Source organism: Podarcis gaigeae (genome assembly GCF_964106915.1).
Source record: "Podarcis gaigeae genome assembly, chromosome: 9".
NCBI classification, from domain to species: Eukaryota; Metazoa; Chordata; class Lepidosauria; order Squamata; family Lacertidae; genus Podarcis; species Podarcis gaigeae.
In genome coordinates, this window is record NC_139685.1 from 43,797,400 (window position 1) to 43,812,643 (window position 15,244).

At 39.5% G+C, this 15,244-nt stretch overlaps 1 protein-coding gene across 2 annotated transcripts in view; it reads left to right on the forward strand.

The window, feature by feature from the left end:
- FREM3 (FRAS1 related extracellular matrix 3) overlaps window positions 1–15,244 on the forward strand; it is an 82,844-nt gene that overhangs the window by 37,057 nt on the left and 30,543 nt on the right. For both annotated transcript variants that reach the window (XM_083755163.1, XM_083755164.1), the window contains exons 4-6: window positions 1,606–1,836; window positions 2,971–3,096; window positions 10,670–10,921. In XM_083755163.1, the coding sequence (XP_083611289.1) occupies window positions 1,606–1,836; window positions 2,971–3,096; window positions 10,670–10,921 (609 nt within the window). The remainder of the gene's footprint in view (window positions 1–1,605; window positions 1,837–2,970; window positions 3,097–10,669; window positions 10,922–15,244) is intronic.

The following is a 15,244-nucleotide window of genomic DNA, read 5'->3' on the forward strand; positions in this document are numbered from 1 at the left end:
GGGCGAGGGATTCAGCTTGACAAAGGTTCATTATTCTCTGACAGAGAGGTAAAGTTTCCTAACTGATGGTGTCAAACCATAAATTAAATAAAATAGTTCGCTTATTTAAGCTGAAGTAGAGTAGAAATAACAAAAAAAATTCCTTCCAGTAGCACCTTAAAGACCAACTAAGTCAGTTCTTGGTATGAGCTTTCGTGTGCATGCACACGAAAGCTCATACCAAGAACTGACTTAGTTGGTCTTTAAGGTGCTACTGGAAGGAATTTTTTTTGTTTTGACTATGGCAGACCAACACGGCTACCTATCTGTAACTAGAGTAGAAATGTTAGACATTAAGAAATTCAAAATCTAACTTCATAGACATTAAACTGTGCCCACTTTTTTCTCCGTTTAAAATTATAGACAACAGTAAAATCACACTTTTTCAGCTGAAATTTTAAAAGCTGTCAAGGACATAACCAGTATCTTAAATGTGTTGGTAGAATTGTGTATGGCACCCTCTCACTTTTTTAAAAAAGAAAGAAATCAGCTTCAGCCATTTGATTCTAATATGGATTTTAAGGCATCATGCATACAACTTATTAATACATTCAATAAGTAACAGAACTAGTTATTTAGGTCCATATTAAAATATCACCAAACTGAGGCATCACCAGTATTGCAGCAATAGCATTAAGAGCCACAGAATTGTCAGGTTCTCTTTAGATGATCAAATCAGTAACATTAAGCTACGGCTGCAGTCACTTTTCAGTTTTCTAAGCAGTGTTTGTGTAAAAACATGTATTTACACATACACATAGCCTCCCAATTGGGGCTTAAAAATGAACCAAGATTTTATATTCTCAAAAATGAGAGAACATATGTTTTTATTTTTTGTGCCTGTAGACTAGGATGCATCTTACAATCTGTCTTGCACCCTGAGAGGGAAATGCAATTTTGTCTGCAAATCTCCTCCAGCATTCCGTCTCAAGGTTGTTACTCTGCATACTTGTGTAACAACTAATACCACTTCCAGCTTTTCCTCCACCTCCACTTTGTCTATGCTGAAGTCTTGCACAGTTGTTTAAAATCTTCTTTAGCTTGTCATTGTAATAATTGTTTGCCTTGTCTTAAATCATTATATTTTATGAGCAGGCCCATGGATAAGTACTTTTTTGTTGTTGATCCTGATGAAGATGCTGCTCTGATGGGGATTTTGATGTACATTATTATTATTATTATTATTTCTCACAAAGAAAGATGGGCCAGCTAGAAAAATTACTGGCGGAAGTGAAGATCAAGGCAAAGACAAACCTGTTCCCTGCTCACCATCTTTCCTTCCTCCTCACCCATTCCAGATTTCTGTTTACTCACCTGTATGTCTCTTTTGGCTGTTAAATGATACAACAGGTTGCCACAGGGTGCAGAATGATGCTGTAGGCTTTCTTTCTGCACTATCTTTTCTGGAACAGGGATATTGGTATATATGTTATATATGTGTATATGACAGTTCTCTGAAATTTCAAGAATGGATTCTTTTTTTCTTGAAGTTGCTCCTCTTGGGGAGTAGAAAAAGTGAATATTTTCTTATCCCTTTATTGTTATTTCTTCCAAATATTCCTTCAGGCATTGGGACTAGAGACGGAACAGCAGAAAAGGATAAAGATTTCAAAGGAAAAGCCCAGAAACAGGTTCAGTTCAACCCAGGGCAGACAGTGGCTACTTGGAAAGTAAGAATAATAGTGGACAATGAATACGAGGAATCAGAGCTATTCCAGATTGTTTTGTCAGATCCAGTTATGGCTGCCCTGGAATTTCCAGAACGGGCAACGGTGGAAATTGTGGATCCAGGTGATGGTATGTGCTTTTCCCCTACTTTTTATTCCTGCTTTAATTTTCCTCCCCTATAAAGGCACTCCAATCCTGTCCCCATGGAATGGAATTCAGAATTGGATGACAATGGGTGGAAAACAATTGTTCCTTTCTGTTTGCAGAAGGGTTTTGATGCAGTGGGTGCCTCCACTAATGGATGGTGGGGGGGGCACTTTTTGTCAACTCTCATTTCACTCTTCACCCGCAGCCTCTTGCACTCCTGAGAACTTGTTGCAGAGGGTTTTGCGGACCCTTCAGAGCAGCATGGAAAGTGGTGTGGGAAACCACAGGGGGGGGGATCAGTAATGGAACCCCTCGCTTCCTTTCTATTAGTAGAGACTTCCTGCTCAATCATACACTGGTCGATCAACAGAAGAATAGTAGTAGTAGTAGTAACAACAACAACTTATTATTTATAACATATCCCGTCCATCTGACCGGCCTCCCCAGCCTCTCTGGGCGGCTCCCAACAGAATATTAAAAACACGATAAAACATCAAACATTAAAAACTTCCCTAAACAGAGCTGCCTTCAGATGTCTTCTAAAAGTCAAATAGTTTATTTTCTTGACATCTGGTGGGAGGGTGTTCCACAGGGCGGTCGCCACTACAGAGAAGGCCCTCTGCCTTGTTCCCTGTAACCTCACTTCTCACAATGAAGGAACCACCAGAAGGCCCTCTGAGCTGGACCTCAGTGTCCCAGCTGGACAATGGGGGGGTGGAGACGCTCCTTCAGGTATACTATTTGCATAAGAATACAATTAAATACCACCCAGTATAGACAGTACAGTGGTACCTCGGGTTACATACGCTTCAGGTTACATACGCTTCAGCTATCAGATTCCGCTAACCCAGAAATAGTGCTTCAGGTTAAGAACTTTGCTTCAGGATGAGAACAGAAATTGTGCTCCGGCAGCGCGGCAGCAACAGGAGGCCCCATTAAGCTAAAGTGGTGCTTCAGGTTAAGAACAGTTTCAGGTTAAGTACCGACCTCTGGAACAAATTAAGGACTTAACCCGAGGTACCACTGTAATGCCATCTACCTTAAATTATTTTACTTAGTATTTATTTGATCTCTCTCTCTCTCTCTCTCTCCCCCCCCCATTCCACTCTTTTCCAGAATCTACTGTGTACATTCCTGGGCCAGAGTATAGAATAGAAGAAGATATTGGTGAGCTGCTAATTCCTGTCAGGAGATCTGGAGATGCCAGCCATGAATTAATGGTCATTTGTTCCACACATCAAGGTAAGGTGTTCCTTACTACATTAGGCCTGCTGTTAGCGGTTTTGAGGGGTTGGCCTGCCCATAAGGCAAGGTGAAGCAGTCTCCTCAGGCAGCAGAAGCTAAAGAGGCAGTGTCCCTGGGGGCTCCACAGCACCTCCGTCACTGGTGGAGAAGCGGCGTCTTCAGCGGTGCCAAAAGATCTCATTAGATCTTTGTGGAAATCGCCACCACAGGTAAGGGATGCTTTGGCAGTGTGGGGCGGCACAGCAGTACGCTCCCATTTTGCCTCAGGCGGTGAAACATGACACACTGCCCCCGATTGTCGTAGTGCCTCTACAGCCTAGGAATGACTTGTGATGTATTTGCATCATACAGCAGAATTTGCAATATGCGTGGCATGTTCAAAAATGTATCACATATATTCATCCTGGAATATAGTTAAAGCAGATACAAACATACATTAAGTGACTGGGGAGATTTGCTCTAAAATGTTATTTTATTTTCATTTACTAGGAAATGAGATCCAGTTAAACCAACTAAACATATTCTCCCTTTTTTCCTTTTGTGTACAAGCTCTACGTTTCCTTTGATGGCAAACAAAAACATAGTATCAGATACCTAATAAGATAATTTATGTGGCAATATTAGGTAAATACATTGGGTTTCAGGTTTCCTTAAAATATTCAGATCAAATATCTTAGGTGCTTAATTTTTTAAAAAAATGTTTTACTACTTGTTATTGCAGCCCTGGACTCCTTTATGAGGAAAGGTGGGATAATAATGTAATAAAAAATAAATTCCCACAAGAATTATCTGTATATTTCACTCAAACTGCTGTCCTGCACTTGCTTAAGGCCCACAGAACTCCGTAGGATTTACTGCTGAGATAATAGGTTGGTCATGGGCTCAGCTACTCATGTAGTTGTAAAATGACTTATAAAATAATTATTTTGAAAGTGAACTGCTACACTTGTACTTAGCTACATGCTAAGTACAAGTGATATAAAATATATGCAGAAACTTATGCTGAATGTTCAAGTATAATATTCTTTGGATATTCGTTTTTTGTTGTTGTTCAGCTTATTCATATCTTTGTGAGAGAGCTGGTGGAAAATATATGCTAGGTGATTTTTTTTTTAATTCCTAGTTTCCTTATTAGGAAGCACTCCCTTTTTGCATGGTGCACGTGCTGAAAGATTTATGCCCCATGGGTTAGACAGCTAGTCAAGTTGTTTCGGTGAAGCATGACAGCTGTTGGTCAGTTTCAGATGTTAAGTATGCTAGCACAGCTGTGGGATGTAATAGGAAGATGAAAGCATTAAAAAAAACAGGTCCATAGCCACTTTTTACAGAGATTAGATTGCTTTGCCATTGCAGACTTTTATGCTGGGGTTGCTTGGTGGCCTTTATAGAGATAGTGCTGAGAGTGTAAGCTTGCTGATTGATAGCAGGTCATGCAGGCTGCAGTCGTATGCACACTTAGCGAGTAAATCCTGTTAAACTTAGTGAGGCTTACTTAGGAGTAGGCAGACAGGATTGCACTGGAGGTCTCCTTTTTATATTGCAATTTCTCTTGAAAAGCACAGTAGATTTCTAAACGGTCACCGTGAGAGGAACTTGAAGGTCTGGACAAGAAGTTACAAGAAGTTTTGTAAGGTTAAAACTACTACTTATTAATTATAGCTAATTTAATATTTAGGAGATTTAATAGTATTAAGAAATATAGGAGAATGCAGTATTTAGAGAATAGGTTTCAAAGCCATCAGTCGGGGAGGAAGGAAGTCACAGGCTTAAGCAGCCAAATGTTTTATTTACTTTTGTGTATTAGATATTATGTATGGAAATATATGTAAAAAAACCAATAAAAATAATTATAAAAAAGACTCTTCCGAAACATATCGGAAGGGTTGTGCTGTACCCCCACCCCACCCCACCAGGCACCAATTATGGATTCTGTGAATGGAATGCAGTCAAAAAAGGAGTGGATCTTTTTATATGCTGTGTATATTGAGCTTGCATTACTTCTCTATAAATATCAGGATGACCCATTTAAGAATTTGTAACTGGGACTTTGAGACCAGTTCAAACTAGAGAAGTTGCACTTGAGTCAATGGCACTTAATTCCAAGTACACCTAAACTCATGTGCTTAGAAGTAATCTGCATTTATGTCTGAGCAAACGGGCACTGGGCTGTACTATCTGTGGGGCTGTATTCAACAGAGCTGTTCCATTCATGCAAGGACTTCTGCTTGTACAATGGAATATCCCTTCTTCCATTGAGCACCCCCCCCCCCGAATCTGTTGTTTGGGTGCCCCCAGCCCTCCAGAGCAGATGTAGGGGGAGGTGTAAGGACAGGAGTCTGTGAAAGTGGAAGTCTTTGCACTAACAGGATGAGTTTGTTGGAGGCAATACAACCCAGTATTTTTATTAATCTATTTTCTATATATACTGTCTAATAATGAAAGTTATTTGGTTTTCTAACAGTGGAACAACTTGCATAAAAGTTAAAAGCATGAAACCTAAATATAGCATAAAACAACAGTACATGATAAAACCAACAGGACAGAGCTAATATCAGCAACAACAAAGTTTGGTTTTTAAGTGCCTTAGTCTAAATTCTATTTTAATTGAAAAGAAAACCCGCTGCTTCAGATAAATTCCTTTCTTTGTATATTTGCCCTTTCTAGAGATAACCATTCTTCTTTACATTCCTGCCATTTCTTGCCCAACATTTTGTGCTCCCCAAATGCAAAAGATAAAAAGTATGCCTCCACATAAGATTTGGGAATGAGGGTGGTTGAGGAATGGGATTTTTTTAAAGTACGTGCTGCTCTTCAACAGATTGTAGGGAAAGCATCTTAGTTTATATGAGACAGCTCCCCGGCCCCCACACCAAAGATAAGGGCTAACTTCTAGATTAGGATTTGCTTATGGCCACGTTCTCTTACAGTGAGCCAGTGGGGGCAGGGTGGGTAAGGGAGACCAGATGAAGCACCTTCCATTGGAGCTCAGAGAAAAGCAAACATTTCTTTTATTATTGTAACAGAATTATATTTATGTCACATCTATAATGAGGCTTGAAGTTTCTCCCCTCATTGTCAGTATAAGAAGCATTTGAAGTCTGTGTCACAGTGGCGCATTTAATTCCCTTGTACCCCATTGGAAATGTTTGCTTTTCTATGAGCTCCAATGGAAGGTGCTTCGTGACACTTGAGAGAAAACAGCTTCTCATGTAGTGCAGGGGAGCTTCTACTTAAAAATAAACAAAAATGTGTCTGTGAGAGAGTACACCTAAGATGCCTTTGTCACCTAGGGTTTTCGTATATGGCAGAAGTGATGTTGGCTTCATTCTCACTGAGAATAAAAACTTGTATCTTGGCTCTGCCACTTCAGATTCCAAGCAGGAGCTCAAATGATAGAATGTTCTTCCATGATTTCCACACATGTGCCCACCCTGCCCAAATACTGTGAGTGGTATTGAACTAAATAATTCCAAAAGCAGAATGGATTCAGCTTATGCAAGGTAATTATCTCCTGCCATCACACATGTTGTCCCTCCCAATCACCGGATTTTCTCCAGAGGGTTGGAGCAGCCCCCATAACAGATTTAGAGGGAAGAGAGATGAGGAAAACATTCTATTGCACGAGGCTGGAGGTGTTTACTTGGTCTGAGGTGGGTTTGCACTTTCCCTGAAAGTCCAGGTTCACAGCTTGGGTGTGATTTCGAACATGGTGCTAACTGTGGAAGCGCAGGTGGCATCTAGGGGTGCTTTCTGCCATCTTCAACTGCATGCCAGCCTTGACCCTATCTGAAGATGTTGAACCTTGCTTCTGTTGTTCCAGTTACAGATAGGTAGCCGTGTTGGTCTGCCATAGTCAAAACAAAAAAAAATCCTTCCAGTAGCACCTTAAAGACCAACTAAGTCAGTTCTTGGTATGAGCTTTCGTGTGCATGCACACTTCTTCAGATACACTGAAACAGAAGTTTCCAGACCCTTCTATATAGTGAGAAGGTCTTATATAGAAGGGTCTGGAAACTTCTGTTTCAGTGTATCTGAAGAAGTGTGCATGCACACGAAAGCTCATACCAAGAACTGACTTAGTTGGTCTGTAAGGTGCTACTGGAAGGAATTTTTTTTGTCTTGCTTCTGTTGTAAGTGCTCCAGTGACTTTCAAGCTATACTTCTGTTACGCATTGTATGTCATGCCACCTTTGAAGATAGTTTGGAAATTTCAGCTAGTGGAGAATTCTGCCACTTGCCTACTGGTTTGAGCACAGCAGGCAGAGTATGTTACACAAGTACTGAGCCAGCTGCGCCAGTTGTCAGTACGTTTTCAGGCCCAATTCAAAGTGCAGATGAAGACCATTAAAGCCCTAAATGGTTTAGGACCAGCTTACCTTAAGAACCACCTTCAGCCATATTATGCTGTCCATACCTTAAGATGTGCTTCTGCAGCCCTGTTGAGATGCCTGCCTTTAAATTTCAATTAGGTTGGTGTGTAATGAAATCGAGCCTTTTCAGTGGTGCTCCCCAAATAATGGAATTCAAATCCAAGTGAGAGCAGGCAAGGCTGAGGCTCTATTTTTTTCTACCAAGGAAGTCCTCTACCAGCTGATCAGCTTGGGAGAGCCACATCCTGCATGGTCTGTGAGCATGAAAATGGAAGTGAAGTATTGGGTTCCCTGCATTTGGGATTCCCAAAGTTTTCTTTTTTAAGTCTTTTGCTTCTGTGTTGCCAGTCTTCGTTTGGGTTTCTCTCTCTCTCTCTCTCTCTCTCTCTCTCTCTCTCTCTTTCTTTCTTTCTTTCTTTTTTAAAAATAACCTTAGTGCCTTGCAGGAATCTTTTTGAAAGTCAAGAATTCAAAGGTCATATGTTATTTAATCAGTGAGTTATTACAGAGCCTTAATGCCATTTGCTCTTCCCATACTCCAACTTTTGTTGTTTACTGGCGCACAGAAAATCTTCAAGGGTGGCTTGGAATTTTGCAGCCTTGTAAGCTGCCAACATTCTCTGGCTTTAACAAAACTAAGCATTTTGCTACCACACATTTGTGCAGTGATCCTAATTGTTGCTCTATACTCTCAGTTCCTAAGTAAAATGAGTCAAAAGCCCCAAAGACCCACTTTTGACAGCACAACACACTCTATCATCAAACAGGCTATAGAATAGTTTCACTTGAGTATATCATGTCACTTGAGCATATATGATAACCTTATTTGACCGATCCTCTATTTTGGGTATGATATAAACACTGCAGTTTGAGATTTGAATATCAGTCTCTTTGTACAGAGCTCAAACTATAATTCAGGAATATTGCATGTACTGGAAATATATATTTAAAGTATTAACATTTCAAACTTCAGAAACGAGCGTCTTTAATGTTCTGAAATACATTTTATTTTTAGCAAACTGTTTGTGAAAGATATATTTAAAATAACCTTTATCCCTCTTAGTGAGTGGAAAAACTAAATACCAATACCAGAGTCAATAAAATATCAAACTGTAAAATCCAGCTTAAAACTGAAAAAGTGATAATATAACAGCAAAGCAGCCATCCTAATAAATTTCCAGCAGAGTAAAGCAGTTTTGGTTTGGCACCTAAAATATAAAATGCAGTACCAAACAAATATTTATGTGCAGGGTGTTCCATAAGTTGAGTCCCTACTGCTCAGAGATCAGTATCCTCAGTAACAGGCCCCAGGGTGGGGCAGCAAGGCTTACCTGACCTGCAATCACCTGTGTTGCTTCTGCATACTGGGATAGAGGGAGGCCAGGGAGGTTTGTGTGTTGAAAATGCACTAACAGAGCCAGTCGTCTCCTACTAGTGCATCTGCACCATCCCAGCCTCACCACTACCTCCCTGCTCCCCCATTTCATCCCAGTATGCAGCAGTGATGCAGGCAACTGGCGGTGAGGTGAGCAGCACTGTCCCAGCCCATCATGCTGGCTTGAGGTGACCGTCTTGTTTGCCACCTACCGAATGTTAGAAGGGGCCCTTGCACCCCTTCAGCAGAAGAATAATTTAACAGAAGATGATTTTGAAAGCAAATATTCAAATATTCCAAATTGGTTTTAAAGAGAATTTGACTCTTTTTGAATTGAGTCTTAAATGGCTTGTGAAAACCCTCTAGATTTTTGTCTTTGGCTGTCTACATATCATACATTTAAAACACATTTCAATGTGCTTTAGAAGTATGATGGGGGGGATTTTTTTTTCTTATCAAGGTACTACATTGTGTACCAGATACACAGATTTATAGCTTTTACAATGAATTTATTTCTATTACAACAATGTTTGAATCTTGCTACATGTGGCTGCTTCAGGGGAAAGTTGAAATGTGTATATAATAGTACACACAAATACCTTTGATTGTACATCTGCAGCTTCACTGATGGTAAGCATAATGTGACTTGGTAGAGCAGTGGTGCATGTAAAAAAGTATTTCAAAGACTAATATATCTTTCCGCAAGATAATGATAATTTTGGTGAAGCCAATTCATTTGCTATTGTGGCTATTAATTTGAAGATATTAAGACATACAGCAAGCAGTGACAAGAAAATAATTTATGTTGTTTAAACTATGAACCTTTTAGTGAAAAACTACAGTTGATCTCGCACACAGATTGATTTTGTTATACAGTACTGTGCTACACACAGCCAGATTTTCTGGTGGGGAGAGGTGTTCATAGCAAATTTAATGCATACCTTAAAAGATAAATGGTAACTAGTGCAGAATTTGACTGCTTTCCCTATTGCAATTTTCGTCCTTGTGACTGATCCTGCCTGTAATTTCAGTGAGTGTAATTTCTAACTTGGAAAAGAACATGTTTGAGTTGTAAGAATTTCAGCATTCATAGTTGCAGAGGAAAAGTTGACTGTCACCTGATGAATGTTTGGAAACCAAAAGAAGAACAGAGAAACCCTTCTATGATTAAGAGCTGCTCTTATGGTTAATTCCATGAGACCAGGCATCTACTGTAGCCATATTTTCCTGCAAACATTGTTTGCTAGAAGCAAGGAAAATGGTAAAACTACAGGAAAGGCTCCACAGTTTGCAAATGCAAGAAATCCCAAGTTTACCTCTGCCCAAGGATAGAAGGAACAAAGATGAGAAGGACGGTGGCTGGTCCTTTTAAAGGTTTCCACCACCCTGCTGCTTTGTGAGAGCCCAGTGAGCCACATGATATGTAGTTGCCCTCACAAGAGCTCGTGAGAAGCTCCTCCCCATTCCCAGTCCATGGCGGCCACTGGCCTGCCCCACAAGTAGTCTGGGCAGCGTTGATAAGCTTGCTGAGTCACAGGAAACTTCGAATGGTTTCTTACCATCACATGATCCCTGAAACCAGCAAAAGTGGTTGCTTGGGGGATGAACCATAGCTGTGGAGAACAGGAAACTGGCACATGTCATTCATATTGTTAAGCAGAGAGAATGAGGGTTTTTTAAGGCTCATAACTGGTGGGGTTTTTATTTTTTAGAAAAAACTGAAGATTGGAGTTGGAAAGGAAAGGATGATTTAATATTCTGCTGCTCAAAGTCATTGTTCTCATCATTCTAATGTTTTTCATTCCTTTGCCACCCCCTTTTTTAGGATCTGCCACAGGCACGATTCCCTCCACTGTCTTGTCTTACTCAGACTACATTTCTCGTCCTGAAGACCATACTAGCCTCATTCGCTTTGACAAGGATGAGACGGAGAAAACCTGCCGTGTCATCATCATTGATGATTCGCTTTATGAGGAAGATGAAACTTTCAATGTCACATTAAGTATGCCAATGGGCGGACAAATTGGAACGGAATTCCCCAGCACCAAAGTAACCATTTTAGCTGACAGAGATGATGGTGAGTAGAAAGGTCCACATCAGAGACCTGCTTCATCAAACTTTATGGTACAAAATGCATTTTTCACATTTTTCTTATTTTAGCTAGATATATTATGATCAAGATTGAGGCCCTGGTCAAGTATTTCAGTAAGCTGTTCCTTGTTCCTAAATAACCCCTTGCTTCCTCTTAGAAGTAGGTTATAGTAAAAATGTAGCAGCTACTACTTCTTAAGTTAATAATGGACTTTAAAAAAAGCATTGTTATATAAGTTCTAAACATTCTACCTAGAAAATTCCGCATTTTAGATAGAATTATATGTCCTATATGTTATATTCTATGGAAACAAAATGGGTTAGATCTGGATTGTGAGTTGAACCTAAGGCCTTATTGGAAGCAGTGTGAAATGATAGTCATGATTTCAGTTCCCATTCAGTAGAATGGGACATATGTGCATCTAACCTCGACTGAATCCAACCCAATGATAACAATATGTTGCCAGGACTTGTTGCTTTTTAATTTGGATTTCTGTAATGTTGCAGCTGCGCACACTTATGGAACTAAGCACCCTTCATCATTTCTATGTTCCGCTTACTTCAAAGCAGCTGCATTGAAGATCAATCAGGTTATAAGAATCCTTTTTTCCCCCTAGTACAAAATGAAATTTCCAGACAACTCCTGTCTGAGACGCATTTACACTTGGTTGGCTTTAGGGTTCTGTGAGTGGCAGAAAGCGGGGGGGGGGGGGACAGCTTTTGCTAACTCCTCCTTCCCCATGCAATGACTTGTGGCCCCTGAAAAGTTGTTTGTAGATAGCGCAAGAGGAGGGAGGAATTAATGGCAGTCGCCTCCTCCCTCCTCTCTTCAGCAGAGGCTTCTGCTGGATCCCAGCATGGGAGGAACCCAGGATCCAACACAATAAGTCATGTGAACCCCGAGCTGATGTGTGCTTTAAAAGATGAGACGTACGTTCATGTCTGTGCAGTGTCAATTAAAAATGCAAATTTATGCAGGTTAAAAAGTTGGTCAGTGTGCCATAAAGCCAGAGGTTTGTAAAAGGATTTCGTAAGAATACAGAACTGGTTCTCGTTATGAAAGAAGGCTTTTAAATTCAGGTCTTTACAAAACAACGAGTTAATCCTTTTTCATTATCAACACTCTGAGCAGGCTTTGAGTAATATCTAATGTGTAAGATCAGGAACAGTGCATTTATTCTTTTAATAGGTGAGAGTGTACATCAGTTCTCCTCATCCCCCCCTGAGACTCTCAGCAGTGCCCATTAAATGATGGACACTTAACTTCCTTGAACAATAAATATTTTGAGGCTGACTTTCTCTGTGCAAAAATCAAAACCTACCACTTGGTTTTAAATGACATTCTAGTGTTAATTCAAACTAGAAAACAACTTTTTGATCAAATGCTGATTGCATACTCTCCAGAAATTCAAGGACTTGGGACAGATACTAGCAAACAAATAGGCTGAAAGACAATATTTTTGTTTCCTCAGTGGAGAAAGGAAGAGAATGGGCCAGAGAAATCCCCAGTGAGTGGAGTTAATCAAGCCATAATGGCCTTTTAACTAGACAGAACTTGTCCAAAGGCCATTATATTTTCCACTTGCATTGCATCCCTGCTTCTTTATCCTATTTTGCTTAACAGGAAAGCAGAATAAAGAGGGAATTAAGCCATTGTGAAAAGAAGAGAATTACTTTCTTTCCCAGACTTTGAAGGCCAGGGTTTCCTTGACTTCCTGAAAAGTCCACTTGGCAACAACGGATGAAGCAGCTTCCCATGCTGTGTACTTGTCTCAAAACTAACGACATTAATGGGCACAATAACTAATGTTCCGCAGTGTGTTTCTTATCTCAACTTGATTTGGCGTCAGGATAGTCTGCTTGTCTGACTTCGGCATAGAGCTGTCTGTCTTCTGTTTCATTTGTGCACAGTATTAAGCATGTAAGTAGTTCAGCTGACCAGTTGTGGGTTTCAGTGCTTTGCTTAGAGTGAGGTGACTGTTAAAAGCGCTTACAAGTGTTTTCTGGGTTACTGTATTCTTAAAAAACCCTATTTGGCATGTAGGATTTTCTTTGGAGAGGAATCTTCTGAGTGCAGGCAGTTGCAGGGGAACTCCAGCAGATATCAAGACTGACAAAACTAACAGAAGGGTTGGAAATAGGAAGTAACCCAAATATATAGTAATAACATTTCAGAAATGGATATCAAAGCATAGAGTAGCAATAGCCCTTTTTATCATCCAAAACTTGCAGCAAAAGGTTTATCTGTACTTATTGTACCTTTCCCACATCACATTTTCTTTAAAAGGAGAAAACTTCGGTTTATTTTTTTTTGTTACTTATGGTAAGAGTTGTTAGATTGATCTTTCAAGTAAAGGACTTTATGAAGGGCACATTTTCAATGCTAAAAAAAGATGTGAAGATTAGTCTGTTCACACACAAAGTAACAGAGATTAGTTAGAAATGCAGATAAGTGGAGGGAGGGAAAATTAATAGTGGCAGAAGATTTTAATGAGTGATAAATGAAAAAGTAGACAAATCAAATTAGTATTCAAGTTGTGCACATCTTCCTAAGGTGTTCCAACATTTCCAGCTAAGAAATGACAGGTGTTTGGCAAATCTTAAATGAAGATTAAATTAATTATGCATACTATTCATGCCACTATAATTCATACTAGAAAGTAGTTTTTTTTCTCCACTTGCATGTTATTTCAAACATAAAAACAGCAAAGATTGGGAATAAGATTTATGTCAGCTATATAGTAATCAAAGGAATGAGTCTGGAAACTGAAGAGGTTTTTGTTTTCTTTTGTTTAAAAAGGGCAATTGGAGATTGAATAATAATGTTACAAAATAGAGATGTTATCAATTAATAGTTAAACATATAGATACTTTATGTTGTAGAGGAAGTAAGGCTGCCCCCTTTCTTCTTGGTACTTAATTGCCATTCTCAGTTTGCACATCTTTCTAAACCATGGTTTAGTGACACATGAAGAAGTCACAGCATGCCTTGGAGCCTCATGCAGTTGGGAGAAGCCTTAAGCAGCTTTCTTCTTCCTCTGAATGTCAACTTGAAATGTCATCTGGATAAGGGATCTTGGCTTGAAACAAACTCTGGTCACTTTCAAAACTTCAAACCGTGGTTTCTGAAACTGGCTTGTTTCTTGTGAACCACAATCCCTGACCTGACCAACACAACAAGCCAACTTTAAAAGTGAAACTTAAAACTGCATGGGTGGGGACATGAGCCCTGAAGTCATGGCAGGTCAATCCCTGCTTGTGCACATCTTGCTAAACATAGTTTAGTGTGATCTGCAAATTAGTCTTGCATGTCAGTGTTGAAAACAGAGGGAAAATAATTAAGTTGGATAATTAAGTTGGAAAACTGAACAACAGTATGTAATTATCAGCTTGACAGATTAGGCGGTGTTAGAAAAGAGCAGAACTTAGGATAAGGAAAAATGTATTTCATCGCAATGTTTATAGATAAATACAGATATTTACCATAAAGTATTTATCAAAGATTTTTGTGGTGGTGGCATTTTACAAATCCATTATGATGAGATTTGGGCACAGATATTGTCAGTAAAATAAACTTTAAGAGTGTTTAAAGCAGTATAAATATACATTGACTACAGGTATTATTTACAAAGTTCACTGCAGTTTTCTTCTTTGGGTTAGAGTCAAGTCCAGCTTTTGTTGACCTTGTTCCATGCTGTTAGGGGCTGATGAGAGTAGAGGGTACCAGGTTGACAAAAACTGGCTGGCACAAGGAGGAACAATGAATGTACATTGTAAATTACCTTTTCACTATTGAGGCAGGCCAGGTTTAAATAGTCCAGAAACGGACTAGAGTGAAACCTTTCGGCCATGTTCCACACTGGATCATGGTGCGAAGCAGGCACCAGACCTTGAAGGTAAGTGTCGCTGTAAATTGCCTTTTCATTATTTGTATATTTTAAAAACTGCATTTGCTTATAAAATTATTTTTAAAAATCCACTGTAAAACATTTGTGCTCGGTCATGTTAGTGAAATCTACAAAACTGTGTATGGCTTGATCTTTTTCCTGGGCGTATCAGTTCTGCGACAGAAAGAGAAATAAATTCAACTGTTGTCACCTAACTAATGTTCTAAGGTTTATTGAAGGAGAGAAAGCTATAGAGCTGCAATTATTTCCTATGGTGTCTGAGTGGTGGCTGAGGGAGAGAAAAAAATTGTTCTGAGAGAAGACAATACTGTAATTCAGAGAGATCACTATCTGATACCCATCTGTCATTCACTCAACAATAAAGTAATTATACATAGTATTTCCTTTCTGTAAATCTGGTA